Here is a 25,044-nt window from a genome sequence, read left to right as displayed (position 1 = left end):
CCAGGCTCTGGCCTCAGTGACCCCCCCCCCCCCACAGCACAACCCCCTTTGCACCAGCTGTGGATCGGGCCCCTGCTTTCCGAGCACGCAGCCCCTCCACTGAGGCTGCCAGCGCTGCTTACAGCGGGTTCAACCTCTGCAGTGTCTCTTCTCTGGCATGAGCAGCCAGCCTGCCGACAGCTCTGCCAGGGAGGATGAGGGATTGCTCAGCCGTCTCTCCGTGCCAGCCCTGCAGTGCAACCACTCCCACGCCCTGGCTGCCCAGACATGGCTCTCCTCGTGCTGCCTGAACACGGTGTGCTGGAGAACCCAAGGCCCTGGGCTGCCCATGGGCAGGGGCAGAATGAAAGGCCCATCCTCGGAGCCAGGCCCCCGGCGGGTGGAAACGGGCATTGCTCCATTGGAGTGCAGGCAGCTATGCCACTTGACCTCACTGGGCGGAGAGTTGCCAGGTGTCCGAACACCCAGTCGAAAAGGGGCCCTCCCCAGCCCGCTGAATATGAGTGAGGGTGGGGGGAAGCGAGCGACAGAGCGAGTCTCTCCCCCATTATCAGACCCACCCCTGTGTTTTTAAACAACAAAAGCGAAGAACTCAAACCCTCTGAGAAACACCTCTGAGAAAAATCCTTCCTCTGGGGAATGCGGCCTCCCACCTTTGGCACCCGGCCATTCCTCATGCCCCTTTTCCAAGCATCCCTAGGGACTGCAGATTCACATTAAAGACCAGCGTTTATATTTTAGGGGCCGGGTGCTTCTTTGTAAATGACATGCCTGAGCTCAGCCAGAAACTAGGGTAGATCTTCCCCCCCCCCCCTTAAACTTTTAAGCAGCGACCGACCCTCGATGATCACATATAAGGCCTGAAGGAACCACTGATCCGCGCCTGGCCTTTTGGATAACTGGATTCCTGATCGTCCCTTCCGGCCATAAAATCCAGCAGTCTATCCTGGACGGACAAAACCCGAACGGTTTGGCGGCCGTAAACCATCCAATCGGAGCCAGTGCTCCAGGCTGCTGCAACCAAAGCCAGCCTCAGCGACACCAGGGGGCACTGCACCTTGAGGGGCAGGGGCAGGGCAGAACAAGCAGTGGGACCCTGCCACTAATCCAGCAATGTGGAATGCAGGTGCCCCAGGCCACCGCCACGTGCTCAGTTCTTGAAGATTTCCAGCAGGCTGGGTAATGCTCAGACAACCCCGCGCCACCCCGTGGCCAAATGAGCACAGCCCTTGCCCTCAGCAGGTGCCAAGCTGGCCTGCAAGAGTGGCAGGGAATAGGAGACATTCTTCTCCCCAGAATGTTTGCCCCACCAATTGGGGGGGATACACCAACCGGGGGCTATCATTAAAGACCCCAGAACATTTTAAATATGATGTCCCCTACCCCAAATCCCAGTTCAAGTTACACCTTACCCCCCTCAATCCCCACGCACCAAGGTTCGGTGGCGTTGCTGTGTGCCGCCGTGACACGCTGGCCCCCAGAGGCAGCTGCAGTTCGGGGAAGGCACATCGTACAGCTTGCAAGGCTGCTCACGGGAAGCCGGAGGTCCAAAGAACTCCGGTTCAGGATCCACCATCCAGGCCTGGGTTTTTATCATTTGTATTATGGCAATGCCTCAGCACTGCACTCTTGGCCCAGGGCACCCACTGTGCCAGGCGCTGTGCATACACCGTGAAAAGAGACAGTTCCTCCCCCAGAGAATTAGTCATCTAAGTAGGACTGGCTGAGGTTTTTTGTTCTTACCTTTCTCTGCACCCCCATCCCCAGGACAAGAAATGGCAAGTTTTGTCAACACACAAATGTACGTTTCCAACAACATTTCGCAGGCATTTTGCTGAAACCAACTCCAAAACTGCCAGTGGTTTGGGGTAAAAAAAAACCAAACCCAACATTTTAAAAAACAATTTGTTTTCCACCAATGGAAAAAAATATATAGAAAAATCCAATGAAACATAAATTATTTCCCCCGGTCTAATTCCTCCCCCTCCTAAGGGGGAAAAGCCAAATTCCCAGAGCAGCATTGGAAAAGTTTTAGCCCAGGTCACAAAATAGAAATTGTGCCACTATTTCTGTTGGTGAGTTTGTAAATACGTCCTTTATTAATGGAAAACTTTAGAACAGAAAAGCGGCTCAGAGAATATGATCCTTTATTTCTATTGCAATAGCATCAGGGAGCCCTGGTCATAGCCTATTACCCTTTTGTGCATGGTGCTGTACAGGCACAAAAGAGTGATTTATTTCCCCCCAAAGAACCCCACTGGAAGGTGACTTTCATTTGGAGTTTTTCCCCTCTGATTGGTACAAACTGGAATAAAAAGCAGGGCAAAGAGCCCACGGAACGTGCTTCTCAATCTCGGCCTGCCAAGGCTCAGCAAAAAAACGGAGCGCAGAGAGAACAGAACAGGAAGCGTGAAATAGACAAGGGGACGCCAGAGCGGAGCGCTCTGGAGAGCCAGCCTAAGCACTGCCAGTAAATCCCGCAGAGGTTCTGATAAGGGGCAGCGTTGCCTAGTCGACTGTGACTCAGGAGACCTGGGTTCTATTCCTCGGCTCTGCCACCACCAGCTGGGTGACCCTGGGCATGTCACATGCCCTCTCTGTGCCTCAGTTTCCCCTCCCATATTTTGCCTGTTTCAGCTAAGCTCTTCTCTAGGTGCCGCGCCATGGGGACCCAACACAGCTGCTGCTGCTGCCGCCCTGGAGCTAACAACAATGAACTCTATGAGGGAGAGGGGCCGTTTCCAAAGGGAAATGGGCATCCATCTCCCACGGTGCCCTTTGAAAGAGCCCGGTGTGAAAGAGGCCTGGGGACCTCAGCACAGGGCAAATTTCAGTCCCCAGCTGGTTCGCTGGCACATGTTAGCAGAAGCAGCTTTTTAGCTGGCTCTGAGATTTTATTTTAATTTACAAAAAATAAAGAGATCTAGTTTATCCCCCTGCTCTGGGGCACTAGACCCCACTCCCCTCCTCCAGCTGGGGACCGAACCCAGGAGTCCTGGCTCCCAGCCCCCACACTGCTCTAACCCATTAGATCCCACTCCCCTCCCAGGAGTCCTGCTCCCTAGCATGCCCCCCCTCCCCTACCCCCACTCCCACCCACTAGACCCTGCTTACCTCCCAGAGCAGGGGAGAGAACCCAGGGAAAAGCACTGCTGAGTCACCATGTTAGTTGTATCCCCCGCCCTGCCCAACACATGAACCTCCAGCTGGTGCCAGACGTGGGATACAGGCTTAGAAAGCAACACCAATCAGACCCCGGTGGGGCATGGACTTTCAAGCCCCTCGCTCAATCAAGTCCCACCTACTGGGTGCCCCCCCCCAAGAACAATGCCACCGCTCCCTCCCCGCAGGCAGGGCTCCTGCCTACAGGCTGCTGAGGTGCAGCGCCATGCACAGCAGGTTGACTCCGTTGCAGACGAGGCAGGCGAGGTTGCAGAGCGACGACAGCCCATGGCGTTTGAAGAACGTCTGCCGCGCGGCCTGGTACTTGGGGTCCCTCTCCCGCAGCTGCTGGTACGCCTCGCGCCGGGCCGCCAGCCCCACCTCCCCGCCGAGGCCATGCTCCCGCTCGATGGCCTGCAACTGGAACATGGCCCCTGTGGTGGCCGGGGACAAGCCCAGGGCATTAACGCTGGCCAGGAGGAGGCAGACGAAGTAGAGCGAGCCCTGGGGGAGGAAAGAGAGAGATGGTTGGGATGGTAGCATGGGACACTGGGTGTCAGGACACTTGGGTTCCATCCCCAGCTCTGGGAGGCAAATGGGGTCTGGCAGACTGAACGGACGAAGCTGGAGGTAGAACTCAGGCATCCTGACACCCAGCCCCCACTGCTCTAACCACTAGACCCCACTCCCCTCCCACAGCCAGTGTTATCTAGCAGCTCTGTGTTCTTGGGGAACCAGGGTGCAGTATCCAGCCTGTCTGACTCATGAAAGACCCACCCCCCACCCCCAGCCTCTACTTAAACTAAAACCCATCAGAAGAAAGACATACAAAGAGCATTGACAAGGCCATGGGAGACACCCCTAAACCCCTGGGATAAGGAGGACAGGATTAAGGAAACTCCCCTGGCCTTATCTGCATCGAAGATGGGACAAGGAGGCACCTCCATGAGCATACAGAATGGAGAAGAGAGATTCCAGGACAAGAACCACAGGGAACTCTGGGACCAGAAAAGCGGGGACGCATTGCATCATGGGGGATCTCTGCTCCATGCCTGCACACCCCCAGCTCAGCAGTGATCAGACCAATTCCAGTAATAAATCCTTTATTGGTATCCAAAATAGTGAAACTCCTTAATTGCATTGTGAGCTCCCTCCAAGGATCACCGCCCAAAGCCAGGAGTGAGCAGCTCCCATGTCTAGCCTGAACAAAGCAATGTTGCTATTCTCCCTTGTTCACACACAAACAAATCTAGTGTTCTCCCTTGAACCACGGTTGTTTCTCTATAAGAACCCCTCCCCATGCTCTGGATGTTCTGATGCCTGGATCCAAACTCTGCATCAGTCCCATTGGGACTTCATCTTCTCCTGACTGATCATGCTGAGGGCTCTGCCTGTCTCCAGCACGCCGGACTGTCAGGTACCACCTGGGTCCCCCGATCGATTCAAGCATCATGGAGTGGTGAGACCCCAGCTCTGGGTATAACTTTCTGACCCTGACTTGTGCGATCAGTTATAGCAGGGGTGGCCCCGTCCTCTGAGCCTGCAGTGCCCTCGCTCCTCCCCCTCTCCCCTACAGCCTCTTGCACGCCAGGAAACAGCTGAGCGGGAGGTGTGGGGAGGCGGTGATCGGCAGAGCTGCCCGTGGGTGGGAGGGGATGGACGGCGGGGGGAGAGCTGATGGGGGGCTGCTGATCTATTACTGTGGCTCTTTGGCAATGTACATCGGTAAATTCTGGCTCTGTCTCAGGCTCTGGTCGTCCACCCCGAATCATAGTTTTCTCAAGCTGACTTTTATAGTCAAGTGTAAGTTCGATTTAATATTATCACCGTTTTCTTTGCTTGGCTCCCATCTGGCAATAAATAACTTTCATGATTAAGCTGATTGCTTCTCTCTCTCTCCCCCCCTCGTGGGCATTTCTTTGGTTCCTCCATTCGCTCTGCAGCAACATTCCTCGTACCCAAGCTAAAAGGTCCCTTCAGCGCCCCAAAATCCTGTGGGGTTTGCTCATCCAGCGAGTTGCTACCAGAACAATGGTAACGTGAAAGTGGGGACAGAGACGTGCTGAACCTGGGACGTACAAGGGTGGCAGAGGCCGAGGACATATAAGGGGCCAGCTGGGAGTGCTGATTAACCCGGTCCACTCAGACGGGCTCTGTTCATGTGTGTGTGTTCGTCTGATCCTGGGGCTGGAGGAACCCAGCCCGGGGGAACCGAGGTCCTGCAGGGTAGCTCCATTGGGAGGGGACTTGCAGCAGGGAGAAGCAGAGCTCCGTGTGAGAACACACGTGACACAAGCAGCACGTTGATAGAATTACAGAACCCTCCCACCCCAGAAGAGTGACCCTAATAAATGAGCGTACCCCAAAGTAACAGGCAACACTGGTAACACCAGGAATAGAACCCAGGCGTCCTGGTACTAAGGCCCTGCTGCTCGAAGCACTAGACATCACTCCCCTCCCAGAGCCAGGAATAGAACCCAGGCATCCTGACACCAAGCCCCACACTGCTGTAACCACTAGACCCCAGTCCCCTCCAAAAGGGAGAGATGCAAAGAGTCCTGGCTCCCAATAGTCTCCCCCACCAATGCACTAGACCTCATTTCACTCCCCTCCCACAGTCAGGGACAGAACCCAGGCCTCCTGACATCAAGCCCCCCACTGCTCTAACCACTAGACTCCACGACCTCCCAGAACCCAGGCATAGTGCACTTTAACCGCTCTCCCATTCCCAGCTAACCCTAGAAGTCACCGATGGCAGGGAGCTGACACGAAGGGGCGCGACCCACCAGCCCGGGTGGGGGGCCGGCTCACAAGGGGCTGGGGCTGTGCCTGTGCCTGGCCCCTCGATGGTACCTGCAGGGTTTCCCCAGCGCTCAGCAGCTCTCGGGGGTGGTAGTAGGCGAAGATGGAGAGGTTGAGGAAGGCACAGGCCACCAGGGTGTAGAAGTAGAAGGGGAAAAGCTTGCTCTGGACGAGGCCAAAGGTGTGTCGGCTCACGCTCCGGATCAGCACAAACCCTAAGCCAAGGAGAGAGGAGGAAATCAAGGCACGCAGAGAGCGTTGCCATGGGCCTGGGAGCCAGGACACCTGGGTTCTACCCCGGCTCTGGGAGAGGAGTGGGGTCTAGTGGTTAGAGCCATGGGGCTGGAAGCCAGGATGCCTGGGTTCTACCCCGGCTCTGGGAGGGGAGTGGTGTCTAGTGGTTAGAGCAGGGACCCAGGACTCCTGGTTCCAAGAAGGGCGTACAGTTTAATGGTTACGGTAGGGGAGGGGCTGGGTGTCAGACTCCTGGGTTCTATTCCCAGCTCTGAGAGCCACAGGGTCCCTTCCCAGAGACCCAGGCAGCATGTCCCACCTGAGATAAAGGTGACCCATATCTGCATCCCCCAGGCCAGAGACAGGATGAAGAGCTGAGCGACTTTAGCCAGGCTGCTGGGCTCCCCTTCCAGCGGCATCTCTGCTGCGTTTACAGACCTGGAGGCAGAGAGGTGGGGAGAGCTCACAATGAGTTCTGGGGGGCAGGGACAGCCGCTCCCAGCGCTCTCTGGGTCACTGCGGAGTAACGAGACCATGCAGAGGTGAGGTATCCTGGGCAGGCCCCGGGCCGAGATCAAGGCCCCTGGGGCTGATCCTGGCTGAGATCAGGGCCACGTTGTGCCAAATGTGGCACGGACACAGCAAGAGAGGATCCCTCCTCTAAGAGCTGAGTCTAAACAGACCAATAATAAAACAATCCTGAGCTCTTCCCAGCCAGAGATCTCAAAGCACATCGCGATTATCCCCATATCCCACATGGGGAAACTGAGGCACAGAGCAGGGAAGTTCCCGGCTCTGCCACTGGTCTGCTAGGAGAATGGAACCCAGCTGGTCCCAGTCCCGGGCACAAGCTGCTAGACCACACTCCCCTCCCAGCAAAGTCATCACACCCAATGTAAAGGTGGAGAAACTGAGGCACAGAGCAATTAAACGACTTACAAAACCGACCCGAGAGGGGGGTGAAGATGGCGGAGCAGCCGGGGCTAGAACAGCAGGGAGGCCGGGCTCCGTCAGCGCCGCTGCGGGAGAGCACCAGGGCTGGCGAGCGGAGATAAGGGTGGGGAGGGGGGCGGGAATGGACAGAAGCCTGGTGTAGGATCATGGTTCCCACAGCCAATGGCCAGATAGGGAAAAGCTGCCCCGCCCTGCCCCCTAGAATCGTCGGGGGGAGAGGGGGCGTAGCACGACAGACAGATCTAGGGACACCCCTCGTGGGGGCCTCAGGACGCCTGGGTTCCCTTTGTGCCCCTGGGCTAAGGTCACTTGGCGAGCCAGCCACACAGCTGAGCAGGGAACCCAGGAGTCTTACCCCCTCCCCCCCAGGCCAGGGCTGGGAGCAGCGCCCGGGAGCGTGGGGTCGGGAACCGGAAGGCTCCCAGCCTTGCACACGATCGCCGGGGAGAGGCGGGAGCAAAGTCCCTGCCCAGCCTCGGGGCCCCACAAGAGCCCACCGGGCAAGCCAGGGACCCACGGGAGCCCCCACCCACCCCGCGTGGCTGCTCCCCCGGCCCCACACGTGCTCGTGGCTCTTCTCTTTGCCCCACTCCTGCCTTTCCCGCCCCCCCACACCCCGCCCCGCGCACAGACCGGGCCCGAGGGGCGGGGGGGTCCGCTCCCTACCTGCCTAGCCCGCGGGCTGCTCCGGCCCGGCTCAGCTGTCCCGTCGCTCTGGTCACGCCCCCTGCCCTCTAGGCTCCACCCCCTTCCTGGCTCCTGCCCAATCACCTCGCAAGGCGAGCTCCAGGCCAATAGGGACTGGGGGGGGTGAGATCACTCAGGGGGTGGGGCTAGGAAGCCACGCCCCTTAGCCTTTGTGATTGTTTTTGTTACATGGGGGTGTGGCGGCCTGGATGGGTCAAACCCCGCCCCCCGCGCTTTGGGGTCCACGTGGGCCCCTGGCAGCGGGGCAGAGACCCGGAGGCGATGGATGCGCTCAAGGGGCAGGTCCTGAGCACCAAGGTACCAGGGCAGCCGGGCTGAGCCCCGGCCCCAGGCGGGCAGCGCCGGCCCTTGCACAGACCCACCGCGGCCCACCCCGCCCAGATCCGGGGGGAACAGGGATCGCTGCGCTGGAGCAGAGCAGGGGCCCATCGACCCTGGTATCCCGCCCACTGGGGGAGCCTCAACCCCAATGTCCCACCCCCTGGGGGCCCATCAACCCTGGTATCCCACCCCCTGGGGGCCCATCAACCCTGGTATCCTGCCTCCTAGCCCCAGGTCAGACCAGGGGCCCATCAACCCTGGTATCCCACGCACCAGGGGCCCATTGACCCTGGTATCCTGCCCACTGGGGGAGTATCAACCCCAATATCCCATCCCCTGGGGGCCCATCAACCCTGGTATCCTGCCTCCTAGCCCCGGGTCAAGCCAGGACCCATTGACCCTGGTATCCCACCCACCAGGGGCCCATCAGCCCTGGTATCCCACCCACCAGGGGCCCATCGACCCTGGTATCCTGCCCACTGGGGGAGCATCAACCCCAATATCCCATCCCCTGGGGGCCCATCAACCCTGGTATCCTGCCTCCTAGCCCCAGGTCAGACCAGAACCCATTGACCCTGGTGTCCTGCCCACCAGGGGCCCATCGACCCTGGTATCCTGCCTCCTAGCCCCAGGTCAGACCAGGACCCATCGACCCTGGTATCCCGCTTCCCTGCATATGATGGTGTGCTGATGTTGCAGGGCAGACATCACTGCAGGGAGGCAGTTTGCAATGCAGCATCCCCTTTCCATTGCCAAGCTGAGCAGATACCCCCGTCTACTCCTCCCCTGGGAAAGGCGGGGTATGTGGGTAGCTGAATTCTCCCCCTTTGTTTCCAGGAGACCACTTTGATCACAGTCTCCAAGGAGGACAAAAATAGGGGCAATGTACCCAGCTGCTACTTATCCAGGGCCAGCAGCAATGCAGGGCTGGTAAGCGACTCCGCGCTGCTGGGAATGGAAAGAGAATCCTGGTCCTTGCCGCTGGAAGGCCCGGAGACCCCATCATGCCAGGGGCCTGAGTCTACCTGGCTCCCCATCACCCCACTCCCTAGTTTGGGGCTCAGACAGAGGGTGATGGCTCTAAACCCTCTTTGCGCTGCCCTTTTTCTGTCTCTAGTGACACCGAGAGCAGCCTCAAGGCTGCTCTAATTCGTGCCCTGCCCAGGGAATGGCCAAGCTCTGGGCATGCCCTCAATCCCGCCTCCCCTTACTCTGCTTTCACACCAGCCGGGAGGCCCCTTGCCCAGAGAGATAGTCTGGGGAACCTCTTCCCACCCCCTTTGTGTTCCCAGAGCAGCTATAAAGGGGCTTGAGCATCAATGAGAATGGGGTTCCTGCCCCCCCCAAAGGACACAGGATTCACCCCACACACACCTGAGCCACTTCCAGCCTCATCCCCATGGGCTGAGTCCATCACTCAGACCCCTAGACAATCATTCCTAACTCCCCCGCCCCCTGAGCTCACAGGGGAAAGCAGTGCTGTGGGTACAGGCTGACGGCCCCCTCTGATCCCCTCCCTGCAGAGCCAGCTGGAGACGGAGGCCTTCGAGACAAATGGTGAGAGATGATCCCACCTCCGTGATGGAAGCAGGGGGCAGACCTGGCTGATCCTTTGTGGGGACGGGGGTCACTAGACCTGGAGGGCAGCGAATGGGCATGGCCAGCCAAGACACACTCCCTCCTCAGCAGGCAGTGGGGTGGGATGCCCTCTGGGGAGGGAGCCTGGCTCCCTGGCCCTGATTGGGGGGTGGTAGGAGGAGCCAGGGTGGACCACATTAGGGGGCAGATGAGCTGGCTTTGGGTTGGCCCCCCCTGGGGTCAAGCTGAGGGGCAGTGTCCCAAGCCGGGGGGGAGGGCACGCTGTGGGATTATGGGGGGACCTGGTCAAGACACTGGTGTTAGGGAGAGCAGCCTTGGGGCTGCTCTAACTCGTGCTCGACCCTGTCCATGGGCCGCTGGGGAGCAGAGAACAACCACAGCGCAGTGTACCCCAATCTGCCCCCTATGCCAGTGCTGAGCCAGAATGGCACAGAGAAGCAGGCTTCACATGTTTTTAAGTCCTTCCTCGGGCTCCAACCCCATGTCAACTCCGGCTCCCCACTTACTCCAGCCGCCTTTGCTCTGTGGCAGGGATGATCCAGGCGATGCTCCCAGATTCCCAGAAGATCCTGAAAAACGAGCTGGAGATCATCAAAAGCCAACTCCATGCCCAGGCAAAGGTAACCACAGCAGGGAGAGGGGATTTGTTATGTGCATTACAGTAGCGACTAGGGTTCCCCATTGGGCTGGGCGCTGCACAGAGCTTGACCAGGATCAGGGCCCCATTGGGCCGGGTGCTGCCCAGACACGTAATGAGGGCCAGTCCTTGCTCCAGCTTACAATGTAAACACACAAAAGGTGGGAAGGGAAACTGAGGCACATAGCAGCAAAGCGATTTGCCCAAGGCCACCCAGCAAGTTCAGTCCAGTCACCCAGCCTGGTGCCCCATGCGCTAAACCCCACTGTCTCTCCAGCCTAGCTCCCTTTCTGTCTACACTCAGGGGCCCTGGGAAACAACCAGAAGCAGCGGGGCTGGGTGTCAGGGCTCGGCCCATGAATCCTCTCTGTTGCGTGTCTCTCTGACAGGCCTTCGAAGCCCTGAGCCACTCGGTCTCCCTGCTGGAGCAGGAGAGCAGCCTGCAGCAGCGAAAGATCCAGCAGCTGGAAGGTGAGACACAGTTCAGTCCCTGTCGGAGCTGGCTCTCCCAGCAGAGGGCTCTGCACACTAGGGGATTATCTCCAGTCATTGGATTGTGGCGGCTCCATTGTGCTGGGAGCTGCATAGACATCCCCTCGGACCAAGATCGGGGCCTCCATTGTGCCAGCTGCTGCAAAGTTCCCTGCCCTCGACCCCTCCGACCAAGAACAGGGCCCTGCCCAGTGGTAGGGCAAGCGACAGGTCTTGCACTGAATATTTCGCCATAGAGAGAGAGAAAGGAAAGAGCGTTATCCCCGTTGTAGAAATGGGGAAACTGAGGCACAGGGCGGGACAGTGACTCACCCAAGGTCACACAGGGAGTCGGTGGCAGAGCTGGGAGTTGAACCTGGATCTTCTGACTCCCAGCCTGGGGCCTGAACCACCGTCCCAGCCTCCATCATTTCCTAGAAGGGCTGGGATTGTCAAAGGCACCAAGGGCCCCTGGGCCCCTAATTCCCCTTTAAAACCTCCGCCTAGAATGTTTTCAGTAGCTCCTCCCCCAAATAGCCCCTCTAGCTCCTCCCTTCTTTGTAGCTCCTCCCCAAATAGCCTCTCCCTCATCAAGAGCCCCTCCTTCCTCTATAGCTCCTCCCCCACCAGTAGGTCCACCCCTCAAATCCACATGGTAATATTTGAGTGGGTGTAAAGCACCCCCTCTTCTCCCCACAGAGGAGCTGAGCCGAGCCTGCGGCCCAGCCCAGGGGGAGATGTTCGAGCGGCTGGTGGACGGGAAGATCCTGGAGGTCTGGGCTGCCATGGCCAAGGAGGTGGAAGGGTTGCAGGAGTCTCTGCTGGAGCGCTCCGACCACCGCATGATCCAGCGGGGGGACTCGCTGGAGAACCTGTCCTTGGAGATCCTGGAGAGGTTAGACCGGGCATAGGGGGCTGATACCACAGCAAGGGGGGGGCTCCCAAATCTGCTGCTCCCGGCATCTCAATACCCCTCCCCTGACTGGATCAGGGCCCTGCACAGTCATAGAGCAAGAGATAGGCCCCACACTGAAGACTGTACCCTCTAGACAGACAAAGGAAAGATCATTATCCCCACTGGAGAGATGGGGAAACTGAGGCACAGGGCGGGGCAGCGACTTGCTCAAGGTCACACAGAGAGTCGGTGGCAGAGCTGGGAGTTGAACCTGGATCCTCTGAGTCCTAGTCCTAGTCCAGGGCCCGAACCTCCAGCACCTGCCCCTCTCGCAGCAGCCCCATGCACCCATCACTCTCCCGAGCAGGAGTGCTGCTCACACGGTAATAACCCCTGTGGGGCCAGACATGGCTCAGACACCTGGTGAGAGACAGTCCTTGCCCCAAAACTAAATAGACAAAAGCTGGGAGGGGAAACTGAGGCATGGAGAGGTCCCAGCTGCAGGGCTGGGAATAGAACCCAAGCATCCAGAGTCTCAGGCTGGGTGCCAAGTCACAGGAGCCCACCTGCCCCCCTGTGACGTTACCACATTGAGCATCAGGGAGCTTCCAGCCACAACCTGTGGTGGTGGTTTCAGAGCAGAAAAGGGTGAAATCTTGGCCCCACGAGGCGCCTAATTCCTGTGTGGCCTTTAAAAATCTCCCCCAAGAACATTTTCAATGGGAGCCCCTCCCTCTTCAATAGCTCCTCCTCCAAGTAGCCCCTCCCTCCTCAGTAGCTCCTCCCCCCGGATTGACTGCCCTGGGCCCAGGATATCACCTGAGCGGGGTACCCAGACCACGCAGCTTCTCCAAGCCCCCATGCTGGTGGGAGCCCCCTGCTCTGCGGATTTCCCCAGCCTGACCTGGGGCAATGGTGCCAGGAGCCTGTGGCTTTCAGATGACTTTCCTTTTCCTGTAGCAAGAAATTCCTCTGGGAGGAGCTGGAGTCAGTGCAAGGTGAGATGAGGAGGATCCATCAGAAATTGAGTAGGTACCCTGCCGAATATCCCTTTCTTTGCCCCTAGCCATCTGGTGGCTATGGGTAAAAATCCCCCCCATGGGTGCATGGCACAGTACGCCCTCCAGAGCACCCTTCAGCTCTGGATCTCCCAGCTGGGTCAGCGTTGGCTTGCTTGTCCGGAGGGGAAACCGAGGCACAGAAGGGACTGGCACAAAGTTCAGGCCATGAGCCTGTGATAGAGCTGGGGATAGAACCCAGGAGTCCTGGCTCCTCGCCCACCCCCCTTAATCTAACTATTACACCACATTCTCTCAAGGAACCAAACCCAGATCTCTGCCTCCCAGGCCCAGTGCCTTAACCATGGGGTCACCAGTCCTCTCTGCCTTGTAGCCCTGCTGGGAGGCAGGTCTGCATCATCAGCCCCATTTTCCAGGTGGTAAAACTGAGGCCCGGAGGCACCGCGCACTCTGCTGAGGGCCCCACTGCAAGTCGAGGGGCAGGAGCAAGGCTGGGCTCCAGCGATTCCAGGTGTCAGGGCCAGATGTGCCACTAGGAGCATTTGGTTACCTGTGGAGCCGTGGAGGGTCTGGGTGGGGTGCTGGGAACTCTGAACTGGGGGCTCTGATTTTTCTCTTCCGCAGAGGATCAGGAGGACGATATAACCAAGAACCTCGTCAGCATAAAGAAAATGCAGGAGAATCAAGTGAAATGCAGGAAGGTGAGACATGGGGGAGGGGAGGAAGAGGCAAGGGGGTGGGGCTACATGGTGCTCCTCCCCCTTTGCAGTCCATTCACAAACCAGGCACACACTGCTGCCCGGGGAGAGCGCCCACTGTGGAGCCCCTGCCGCACTCCCGGCAGGACAGCGCCCCCTAGTGCCACACTGGGGCATTGAGGTCAGCCCTGACTGTGAGGGGACAGCGCCCCCTGCTGAGCCCCCCAGGCTGCAGAGCAGATCCCTGTGCCCCAATGGTCTGCTTGGGTGGAACCCCAGTTTGCTAGAACAGCCCCCCTCTGTCCCCAGATCCTGTCGCAGCTGAAGGGCAAAGGGCCGGGCGCAGAGCGGGCCCCGGAGTCCGTGGGCGGAGGCAGAGATGGCAGGCCGGTGAAAGAGGAGCTGAATGATATATGGTAAGGGCGGCCTGGCCGGAGCTTGCTGCTGGGGAAGGGGCTGCACAGCTCCCGTCCCCCAGCCCCTCTCATGCTGAGCTGTCCTGGAGCCCCCCATCTGTCCTGTGCACCCCCTTCTCTGGGCTCTCATTGCAGCCACTAGGGGTCAGCACTGACTGCCAAGGGAGAGCGCCCCCTACTGAGCCCCTGCTCACAGCACAGCACCCCCTAGTGCCACCCTGGGGCTCTGGGGTCAGCACTGACTGCAAGGGGAGAGCACCCCCTGCTGATCCCCCGCCCCACAGCACAACTCCCCGTAGCGCCACACTGGGACTCTGGGGTCAGCACTGACTGCAAGGGGAGAGCGCCCCCTACTGAGCCCCTGCCCCACAGCACAGCACCTCCTAGTGCCACCCTGGGGCTCTGGGGTCAGCACTGACTGCAAGGGGAGAGCGCCCCCTACTGAGCCCCTGCCCCACAGCACAGCTCCCCCTAGTGGCACCCTGGGGCTCTGGGGTCAGCACTGACTGCAAGGGGAGAGCGCCCCCTGCTGATCCCCCGCCCCACAGCACAGCACCCCCTAGTGCCACCCTGGGGCTCTGGGGTCAGCACTGACTGCAAGGGGAGAGCGCCCCCTACTGAGCCCCCGCCCCACAGCCCAGCGCCCCCTCGTGCCACACTGGGGCTCTGGGGTCAGCACTGACTGCAAGGGAGAGTGCCCCCTACTGAGCCCCCGCTCACAGCACAGCACCCCCTAGTGCCACCCTGGGGCTCTGGGGTCAGCACTGACTGCAAGGGGAGAGCGCCCCCTGCTGAGCCCCCGCCCCACAGCACAGCGCCCCCTAGTGCCACCCTGGGGCTCTGGGATCAGCACTGACTGCAAGGGGAGAGCGCCCCCCACTGAGCCCCTGCCCCACAGCACAGCTCCCCCTAGTGCCACCCTGGGGCTCTGGGGTCAGCACTGACTGCAAGGGGAGAGCGCCCCCTGCTGAGCCCCCGCCCCACAGCACAGCGCCCCCTAGTGCCACCCTGGGGCTCTGGGATCAGCACTAACTGTGGGGGGAGAGCACCCCCTGCTGAACCCCCTCCCCACAGCCCAGCGCCCCCTAGTGCCACCCTGGGGCTCTGGGGTCAGCACTGACTGCAAGGGGAGAGTGCCCCCTACTGAGCCCCCACCCCACAGCACAGCTCCCCCTAGTGCCACCTTGGGGCTCTGGGATCAGCACTAACTGTGGGGGGAGAGTGCCCCCTGCTGAGCCCCCTCCCCACAGCACAGCGCCCCCTAGTGCCACCCTGGGGCTCTGAGGTCAGCACTGACTGCAAGGGGAGAGCACCCCCTGCTGATCCCCCGCCCCACAGCACAGCTCCCCCTAATGCCACACTGGGGCTCTGGGGTCAGCACTGACTGCAAGGGGAGAGCGCCCCCTGCTGATCCCCCGCCCCACAGCACAGCTCCCCCTAGTGCCACCCTGGGGCACTGGGGTCAGCACTGACTGCAAGGGGACAGCGCCCCCTACTGAGCCCCTGCTCACAGCACCCCCTAGTGCCACCCTGGGGCTCTGGGGTCAGCACTGACTGCAAGGGGAGAGCGCCCCCTGCTGAGCCCCCGCCCCACAGCACAGCTCCCCCTAATGCCACCCTGGGGCTCTGGGGTCAGCACTGACTGCACGGAGAGAGCGCCCCCTGCTGAGCCCCTGCCCCACAGCACAGCACCCCCTAGTGCCACCCTGGGGCTCTGGGATCAGCACTAACTGTGGGGGGAGAGCGCCCCCTGCTGAGCCCCCTCCCCACAGCACAGCACCCCCTAATGCCACACTGGGGCTCTGGGATCAGCACTAACTGTGGGGGGAGAGTGCCCCCTGCTGAACCCCCACCCCACAGCCCAGCGCCCCCTAGTGCCACCCTGGGGCTCTGGGGTCAGCACTGACTGCAAGGGGAGAGCACCCCCTACTGAGCCCCCGCCTCACAGCACAGCTCCCCCTAGTGCCACCCTGGGGCTCTGGGGTCAGCACTGACTGCAAGGGGAGAGCGCCCCCTGCTGAGCCCCCACCCCACAGCACAGCTCCCCCTAGTGCCACCCTGGGGCTCTGGGATCAGCACTAACTGTGGGGGGAGAGTGCCCCCTGCTGAGCCCCTGCCCCACAGCACAGCTCCCCCTAGTGCCACACTGGGGCTCTGGGGTCAGCACTGACTGCCTGGGAGAGCGCCCCCTACTGAGCCCCTGCCCCACAGCACAGCGCCCCCTAGTGCCACCCTGGGGCTCTGGGGTCAGCACTGACTGCAAGGGGAGAGCGTTCGCCCTGCCCTCGTCCTGCTCCCTGCAGCACAGTGCCCCCTAGCGCTCTCTGCATGGCCTCCCTTTGCCCACCGCTGAGGTGAATGCGCCACCACCCTGCCTGAGCCCAGGTTTGAACCCTGGGCCCTGCGAGGCTATAGGCCAGAGCTAAAGGAGCAGCTCTGTGAGCAGGCAGCAGTAGTAAGTTGTTATGTTCTTTCACACATCAGTCACTAGAAGGTGCTGAAGAGAAGCCCAGGCTGGACCTGGCTCAGGGGTCCCTGCGTAAATGGGTATCCCCAGCCCTTGCAGTCTGTCTGCACCATCACCTCAGCACCCCCAGCCTAGTGGGGGGATCTGTTAACGGGGTCTCCCCATACAGGTCAGCCGTCAACACCCTGCGGAACTCCATGGCCCACCGCAGCCTCCGGGGTGACGGGCAGGCGGCGGTGAGGGTCACAGGTGAGCGGGGGGTGGGCTGGGTGTGAGGTGGGGGTTAGGGGGGCTGGGTGTGGGATTGGGGGCAGAGAGGTGGAGGGGGCTGGGTGTGAGGGGACTGGGGTGAAATGGGGGAGGGGCAGGGAGCTGGGTGTGAGATGTGGGGGGCTGGGGATATCAGTAGGGAGCTTCAGGGGGTGTATGTGTGGGGCTGGGGTAAATCCACATGGCTCCCTTGGAGTCTAGGGGGATCAGTTCTCAGCAGCTGCGGGTCTGGCCCCTCTGTGTCGAAGCTCCCTTGCGCAGAGCCCCCCACCCCGAGTGCCCTCCCCCGTGACTGAGCACCCCCAACCTCTCTTGCCCCGCCAGGCCGTCGGAGCCGTCGGCACCGCATGTCCATCTCGGCCAGCCCGCCGGCCCCGGCCACGGAGCCAGCCCTGCGCCTGTGCCAGGAGGAGAGCAGCTCTGACCACAGCTCCTGCGAGGGCCCCTGCCCCTAGGGGGCGCTGTGCTGGTAAGACCCCTTCCCCAGCCCTACCTGCTCCTGGTCCTGGGCTCTGCTGGGCCAACCGGGGCAAACCCCTCACGGAAACACACCTGCACAAGGACTTGTGCCTGCAGCCCCCCGTGGGATGAGGTCCTGGGCAGCAGACCATGGCTGAGAACCCAGGCGTCCGGCCACCCAATCCCAGTCTCTGCAACCCCTCTCCAACTGTGGGGGAAGGCTGAGAACCCAGGCGTCCGGCCATCCCATTCCAATCTCTGCAGACCCCGGGCAGCAGGCCATGGCTGAGAACCCAGGCGTCTGGCCAACCCGTTCCAATCTCTGCAGACCCCGGGCAGCAGTCCATGGCTGAGAACCCAGGCGTCCGGCCATCCCATTCCAATCTCTGCAGACCCCGGGCAGCAGACCATGGCTGAGAACCCAGGCGTCCGGCCATCCCATTCCAATCTCTGCAGACCCTGGGCAGCAGTCCATGGCTGAGAACCCAGGCATCCGGCCACCCAATCCCAATCTCTGCAACCCCTCTCCCACTGTGGGGGAAGACTGAGAACCCAGGCATCCGGCCACCCAATCCCGATCTCTGCAGACTCTGGGCAGCAGGCCATGGCTGAGAACCCAGGCGTCCGACCACCCAATCCCATCTCTGCAGACCCTCCCCTGCTGTGGGGGAAGGCTGAGAACCCAGGCATCCGGCCACCCCCTTCCAGGGCTGCTGCCCCCTCCCCTGGGTCTCTGCAGCTGAGGGACAGGTGTGCCCTGACAATTAAAGGGCCAGCGTGCTAATTTGCCCTCCTCTCTTTCCCCCAGGCTGAGAGCAGAGTGGCTGGGACCTGCTGGGACCTGGCCTATGGACGGGACAGAATTAAACAGCTGCTTGGGAGTGACTGGGTCTGGGGTCCTTCAGTGGTGCCCGAATCCCTAAAGCCAGATCGGAGGAACTCAGGGGCCCAACCCAGCGGGGAAGGTGGATCTCCTGTCCCTGGCAAGCACCATTCACGGCCTCCCTGTGTGATGCCCTGTGGAGGTGGAATTCCCTCCTCTTCTCTCACAGCCCTGGGGGTGGAACCCAGGGTCCTGGTTCCCAGCCCCCCTGCTCTAACCACTAGACCCTATTCCTCTCAGGGAGCTGGGAACCCAGGAGTCCTTGTTCCCAGGCCTTCCTGCTCTAACCACCAGACCCCACTTCCCTGCCAGAGCCAGGGAGAGAACCTAGGCGTCCTGGCCGGGCAGATTGCTCTGTGTGAAGGAACCCCTCCCCTCAACCCACCTCCCAGCTCCATGAACTAGGTGTGGAGAGTTTGTGGCTCTCAGCAGCTGCCGTTCCCTGGCCAAAGGATTCAGATGTGAGGGTTGCAGCCGCGCTGGGAGAAAGGAGGGTGTGAAAGCCCCTGTATCCGATGCCTCTCGCAGCCCTGCGGGCTCTCCTGGCAGCCACTAGGGGCCGGCACTGACTGTGAGGGGACAGCGCTCCCTACTGGGCCTCCACCCTGCTCCCTGAAGCACAGCGCCCCCTAGCCCTGCACTGGGTCAGGACTGACAGCCAGGGGAGAGTGCCCCCTACTGGGCATCTGCCCTGCTCCCTGCAGCACAGCGCCCCCTAGTGCCACCCTGGAGCAATGGGACCAGCACTGACTGCCAGGTTTCTCGCACCTTCTCCTACAGCAGCTGGTACCATCCACCTTCGCGGACGGGGATGCCCTTCTGCAGTGAATGAACAGAGCTGAAGGCGAGACGGGTCCGTCAGATCTAGTCTGACCTCCTGAGTAGAGGGGAACGGACACCCTGCACGTACAGGGCTGGGAGGATAGGAGCGGGAGTGAGGGAAGGTGGTGGGAGTGGGGGGAAGCTGGCTCTAGGCTGGGAAGGAGGGTCCTGGGGGTTCCTACTGTGCCCGTCCCAGCCCCTCTCACCTCCATCCCTGCCCCGCCGTGTGGATCCCAGGCTGGAGAATTGCGTCCACCGGTTCCTAGAGCCAGCTCCGAGCTGGAGCCTCTTTTAGAAAGTTCCCCTGATCTCCAAGTTGTGAGACTCCACCACCGCCCTGGGTCAGTTTTCGGATGGTTCATTCCCCGCCCTCTTAAAAACGGGCACCTTATTTGTAGTCTGAACGTGTCTCGCTTGGGCTCCCAGCCACTGGATCTCGCTGAACCCTTTTCTGCTGGATCCCAGAGCCCATGAGGATCCAAAATCTCCTCTCCAGGCAACAGCCTGGAGCCAGGATCGAGTCACTGCTTAACCTTCGCTTGGCTCAGCCAGGGCTGCCCAGAGGCCCCAGGTCCTGCAGGGGCCCCCACGAGAATATCGTATTCTATAGTATTGCAACTTTTTTTTATGGAAGGGGCCCCTGAAATTGCTTTGCCCCAGGCCCCCTGAATCCTCTGGGTGGCCCTGGGCTCAGCTTCTGGAGTCTCACGAAGGGGGCGACTCGTTCTCGTAGCTCCTGGGTGAAGCTGGCTCAGTGGCCTTTTTGGAAGCCCGCACCCCAGTAACTGGCTCGCCTTAGGGCCCAAGCCCTTCAACGACTCCGTCACTGTTCAAAACCTGCCCGGCCGCCGGGACGAGAGGTCTCTGTGTTTTCCAGAGGGGCTGGGCCGCTTCCCCCGAGTGCGTGACCCATTCCCGGCCCCAGCCACAGACAGATTTCACCATGCTGCCTTGCAGGCCTCTTGGCTAGTCCCTGGTTATTCGATAGCGATCGCTCGTCTCCCCAGTCCTCCGTTTCCATCCCGCGTCCTGCGATGACTCTCCTCCCATCATCCCCCAGGAGTTACTGACTGGAAGCTCCTCCCGAAATGATCCCACAATCTTGGGTATATTCTTGACATTTGAGATGTTACAGCTGCTTCACTGGGACATTTTCTGCTCTACTGCCTCCGGGCTGGGGCTTCTATCTCTCAGGGTGGGGTTTATTGGTTCTCACGCTTCCCTTTTGCCATGTGTTTCTAGATCCAAACTAGCCTCTTGCTAATTAGAATTTTTATGTTAGAAGCCCCAGCTGAGATCAGGGCCCCGTTGTGTCAGGTGCTGCACAGACACACAGCGAGAGACAGTCCCTGGCCCAGCTGAGATCAGGGCCCCGTTGTGTCAGGTGCTGCACGGACACAAGGAGAGACAGTCCTGCCCCAGCTAAGATCAGGACCCTGTTGTGTCAGGTGCTGCACGGACACAGGGAGAGACAGTCCCTGCCCCAGCTGAGACCAGGGCCCTGTTGTGCTGGGCGCTGCACAGACACAGGGAGAGACAGTCCCTACCTCAGCTGAGATCAGGGTCCCCTGGGCCAGGTGCTGCACACAGCTTCAAAGAGCTCACAGTCAAAGGAGACACAGCAGGGATCATTAGCCCCATTGTACAGATGGGTAAACTGAGGCCCGGCAAGTCTGTGGCAAAGTTGGGACCCAGGTATCCTGGCCCAGAGCCTTGAGCCCAAGGCCATCCTGCTGCACTTACAAGCCTGCTAAGGCCAAGAAGCCATGGATAAGGAGCTTCCATTTCCCTCCGAGTTGGGGGTCCCACCAGGGCCAGGCCAGTCTGTTGCTAGAAGCGTCTCCTGCCAGCCTGGACCTGCTGTAGGGAGGGAGAGGAGTTGCTCAGCCGGTATGGGATTGTAGATCCCTCTGAGCAGTGCTGGGGGTTGGCGAAGTTTCCCAGGTATTCGCTCCTCCATGGGGCAGCTGTAGGGTGCGTGAGGGTGGATTTAGCGCTGAACCGGGGGGCACGGGATCCACACAGCACAGACCTGGGCCTTCCAGCTTCTTGGATGCATCCAAGAAGCAGCAGATATTCCACAGGAAGCTGTGCTGGGCCTGTGCTGCGTTTCACACGAGCACTTGTGAACGGAACCTGCCGTGTTTCTCACCAGCGTGCGGAAGTGGAACCCGCAAGCATCTTGCACAGGTGCATGGGAATGGATGCTCTTGTCTTTTACATGTGAGAATGGAGCAGACTGTTTTGCACAAGCACTTGGGAATGGTGTCTATGGTGATTTGCACAAGCACATGTGAATGGAGTTGACTGTTTCCCATGAGCGTTCACGTCTCCTTTGCTTTTTCCAACCGGTTCTTCCCTCCCTGGATCCCCGTTATCTCACACCTGCCTGAGAGAAAGCTGCCCTTACTCACACTTCGTGCACTCCCCGGGACACTTTTGGGGCTACCTAAGGGGTGCAGGGTGAGTCACAGCAGCAGCTTGGCTTGTCTGTACCCAGTGGGGGAAACACCCCAAACGATGAGCTGCTGGCTCTGCAAACCTGACTTTTCCCTCTGCCCGCACCATGGGTGAGTGCTTGGATCAGAGCAGAGATAATTGTGGCCAGCTCCATGGAGCTAGCTGGCCCCCCCTGGGTTTACTTAGGCCTACCGCACAGGTCCCTCCAGCCTGTCCGTGCAGCCTCCTGAGTTACGCTCGAGCGCCTGGTCCCTCACCCGAAATGCACGCGGATGTGCTACCTCTCTGGAAACAGCCCCCCATCCCTCCCCACCATTCAACACACATGTAGCCGTGTGCATAGTTGTCACATCATGATGTGAGAACTTCAGTAACTCCGCTAAAGGTTACGGGGCTATTCCAGGGAGTGCGGGGGAAGGGGAGGTCCCGGGATGTGCAGGAGGTCACACTAGATCATCGAGATAGCCCCCTCTGGCTTTAAAGTCTCCGAGTCTAAACCAAGGGTGAGCAAACTTTGGCGTGAGGGCCATGTCAGGGTATGGAAATTGTCTGGCGGGCCATGGATGTTCCCAAAATTGGGGATCAGGGTGCAGGAGGGGGCTCTGAGTTGGGGTGCAGGGTGGGCTCTGTGGGGGGGCTGAGGATGAGGGGTTTGGGGTTTGGAGGGTGGAGGATCAGGGCTGTGGCACGGGATTGGGGCACAGGGTGGACTCGGGTGCAGGCCAAGAAGCATGTCACCCCTGTGGCTCCCGTCCAGGCGGCTCTGCGCGCTGTCCCATCTACAGGCGCCACCCCTGCAGCTCCCATTGGCCGGGAACTGCAGCCAATGGGAGCCCTGGGGGCTGCGCCTGCGGATGGGGCAGCACTCAGAGCCTCCTGGCCACGCCTCCACATACTACATAGGAGCCGGAGTTGGGTCGTGTCTGCTACTTCCTGGGAGCCGCACGGCACGGGGCAAGCCCCCGACCCTGCTCCCCGACTGGAGCGGGGCAAATCCCCAACCTCACTCCCCGGCGAGAGCTGAGGGCCAGATGAAATGCTCTGATGGGCCGGATGTGGACTGTGGACTGTCGTTTGCCCACCCCTGGTCTAAACCCACCAGACGGTTATTTGATCCAGCTTAAGGAAAAGATTCAGACAGAAGCCGTGTCATGGACACACAGGCCCCGGGCTCACTCGGCCCCTGGGAGGGACCTTCCATATGACAGCCCCCAGTGAGGGTTGCACTCTCTCCCGGGGGTTTGGTCCTCTGGCCCTGCCGCCCCTGGGACCTTTCCTCTGAGCTGTCTGCATGCCCATGTCTCCCGCTCAGGGAGTCCCTCGCTCCCCACCCCTGGAGGGACCAACACCCCCCTGATCTCTAGCCCACAGTGACTGGCAGCCGGCATAACAGAGGGTTTATTTAACATCTGGATCCAGCACAGGGATTCTCAGGACCCCGGGCCAAGCAACCCTCAGCCCAGTTCATCTAGGTCTGTCCCACATCCAGGTGGACTCAGGCTGCCCTCTGCTCCCAGTCCCCACGCCCCCTCCTTCCAGCTGCTCATCCTACAGCCCTTCCTCCCTCCAGACAGGTCACCCGGGCTCTCCCTCGTCTGTCCTTTGTTCCCACACCAGCTGGGACTGGCAGGTCAGGTCACCTGGGTCCTCCTCAGCCCATTGGCCACAGCCGACTGGCTCCCAACACAGGGCAGGCCTCCTGGTCACCAGTTGCTAGGGTCCCCAACCTCCAATCCATTGTCTGGGGTCCCGGCTGCTAGGTGAGGTCACACCTGGTCCTCTGCAACAGCAAACACCTTCTGCACCACCAGGTTAAACATGCAGCATCCCAGGGAAACTGAGATACACACAGTGTTTGTGCAAAACTCAGCGAACCCCCATCTTTGTCACAAGCACGGCGGTACAAGGCTTGGAAACAAGGTTAAGGATAAAAGACAAATGTGAACCGCAGTCTGACACCTCTTGGAATTGACAAGGGCCTTCTCCGTCCGATAAGGGTGCACTGAGGGCCCATTCTGAAGCTTTCTCCACAACCACGAGGGTTAGAAACTTCCTTTTTCTTATCAGAGGGGTAGCCGTGTTAGTCTGGATCTGTAAAAGCAGCAAAGAATCCTGTGGCACCTTATAGACTAACAGACGTTTTGGAGCATGAGCTTTCGTGGGTGAATACCCGCTTTGTGTTAGTCTATAAGGTGCCACAGGACTCTTTGCTGCTTCCTTTTTCTTTCAGACCGAAGTTCTGAAATCATCCCATATCCACTGACTCCAGGACCTGGGGCTTTAAGGAAGCCAACAGTGATCATGAAACTCACTGGGACATCTCACCCAACGGTGAGTCTCCCCCAGCTGTGGTCCACACACGAGAGCCGGGATCCTCTTTTCATGAGACCCCCCGTCCCGGACAAGTGTCATCTCCATAATGGACCCCCATCTCGTCCCTTTCTTGCTCCTGTTCTATGGTTCCAGAGCTTTTGTACCTTTTCATAACCAAGGTGTTTTATTCACATCAATCGGCTGCACCGGGCTCCTAGCTAAGGGTTTGACCTGGAGTCTGTAAAGGCCCAACCCTCTAGAGAGTCAGTGCTAGGCTGGGGTGAAAGATCTCAATTGTTCTCACGCTCTGCGACCTGCCCGGCCCAGGTGCCCCGTCTCACCCCCGGCAGCTTGGGAACGTGTTATTCGACACGTCCCAGACCGTTTCCGAAGGCCCCGTCCCACATAACCATGACTACCAGCTCTCAGCTGAGACCACGCTCGTGGAAACAGCGTCAAGGTCATGCTCAGTGGGCAAATATGGATCCTGGGCATAGGCTTGTAATTGGCCAATATGGGGCACTTGCGGGGGGGCATGCTCCCCTGGCACACCTGTGACACACTCACACAAAAGTGCTCTTGATGGGGCACGAGCATTGTGCAAGACACTGGGTGTGCCCCATTAGAATGAGAGGGTACAGCAGGAGGGCTGGGAGGCAGGACTCCTGGGTTCTCTCCTGGCTGAGTGAGGGAGTTGGAAGTCAGGACTCCTGGGTTCTATCCCCAGCTCTAGGAGGGGAGTGGGGTCTAGTGGATAGAATGGGGGGGGGGGCTGGGAGCCAGGGTGCCTGGGTTCTATCCCCAGTTCTGGGATGGGTGTGAGTCTAGTGGTTAGAGTGGAGGGGGGGCTGGGAGCCAGGACTCCTGGGTTCTCTCCTTAGCTTTGGGAGGGGAGTGAGGTCCAGTAGTTGGGGGGGGCTGGGAGTCAGGATGCCTGGGTTCTATCCCCAGCTCTGGGAGGGGAGTGGGGTCTAGTGGTTGGGCTGAGAGCCAGGACACCTGGGTTCTATCCCCAGTTCTGACGGCAGAGTGGGGTCTAGTGGTAATGGGAGCTGAGAATCAGGTGCCCAGTCTGTAACTGGAAATGCTCATGGAGTGACAGAGGAGGAGGTGACGGTGGGACTAGAACCCAGGAAAGACGGCTGGGATGGCACATATGCAGCCTCAGACCTGGAGAGAATGGGGGTGGGTTTGGCAGGGAGGTTAGCAAAGTGATCCCCAGCCGTGCACCCTCTCAGCGCAGGCAGGGGTGATTTTGCCTGGGGCAGCTGCCCAATACCTGGACTGTGGGGTGCACAACCAGCCCTCCCCCCAGCCAGAGGGAAGGTCACCCTGGGACCAGTGTCAGCCAGGCTGACTGTGGGCCACAGAAACCCAGGGTCTCTCCTGGCCAGTGGATCCACCACCCACAGCAGCAGTATCAGCCTTCAGTGAATGGGGAGGGGGGGGTAGCC

At 60.1% G+C, this 25,044-nt stretch overlaps 2 protein-coding genes across 7 annotated transcripts; one reads left to right on the top strand and one right to left on the bottom strand.

Moving 5' to 3' along the window:
- Positions 1-3,067: 3,067 nt before the first annotated feature.
- TMEM205 (transmembrane protein 205) lies at positions 3,068-7,904 on the bottom strand. 4 transcript variants are annotated; one of them, XM_030546012.1, is made up of 4 exons: positions 7,819-7,904; positions 6,518-6,636; positions 6,016-6,179; positions 3,072-3,666 (listed from the first exon to the last, which is right to left on the bottom strand). In XM_030546012.1, the coding sequence occupies exons 2-4, from the start codon at positions 6,615-6,617 to the stop codon at positions 3,364-3,366; spliced, it is 567 nt and encodes a 188-aa protein (XP_030401872.1). In that variant the 5' UTR covers positions 6,618-6,636; positions 7,819-7,904; the 3' UTR covers positions 3,072-3,363. The 4 variants fall into 4 exon arrangements, with proteins under 4 accessions (XP_030401869.1, XP_030401872.1, XP_030401871.1 ...); XM_030546011.1 differs by lacking the exon at positions 7,819-7,904 and adding an exon at positions 7,147-7,236 and having other exon boundaries at positions 3,073-3,666; XM_030546010.1 differs by lacking the exon at positions 7,819-7,904 and adding an exon at positions 7,138-7,229 and having other exon boundaries at positions 3,073-3,666.
- A 45-nt stretch (positions 7,905-7,949) lies between these two features.
- Positions 7,950-18,013, top strand: CCDC159 (coiled-coil domain containing 159). 3 transcript variants are annotated; one of them, XM_030546006.1, is made up of 12 exons: positions 7,950-8,157; positions 9,019-9,111; positions 9,705-9,738; positions 10,312-10,400; positions 10,807-10,888; positions 11,588-11,783; positions 12,744-12,811; positions 13,427-13,503; positions 13,810-13,916; positions 16,553-16,632; positions 16,978-17,122; positions 17,921-18,013. In XM_030546006.1, the coding sequence occupies exons 1-11, from the start codon at positions 8,029-8,031 to the stop codon at positions 17,106-17,108; spliced, it is 1,086 nt and encodes a 361-aa protein (XP_030401866.1). In that variant the 5' UTR covers positions 7,950-8,028; the 3' UTR covers positions 17,109-17,122; positions 17,921-18,013. The 3 variants fall into 3 exon arrangements, with proteins under 3 accessions (XP_030401866.1, XP_030401868.1, XP_030401865.1); XM_030546008.1 differs by having other exon boundaries at positions 11,567-11,783; positions 12,744-12,781; XM_030546005.1 differs by having other exon boundaries at positions 11,567-11,783.
- Positions 18,014-25,044: the final 7,031 nt, after the last annotated feature.

This window comes from Gopherus evgoodei, unplaced genomic scaffold (genome assembly GCF_007399415.2).
Source record: "Gopherus evgoodei ecotype Sinaloan lineage unplaced genomic scaffold, rGopEvg1_v1.p scaffold_40_arrow_ctg1, whole genome shotgun sequence".
Lineage (NCBI taxonomy): Eukaryota > Metazoa > Chordata > Testudines > Testudinidae > Gopherus > Gopherus evgoodei.
This window is presented reverse-complemented; position numbering and strand designations above follow the sequence as displayed.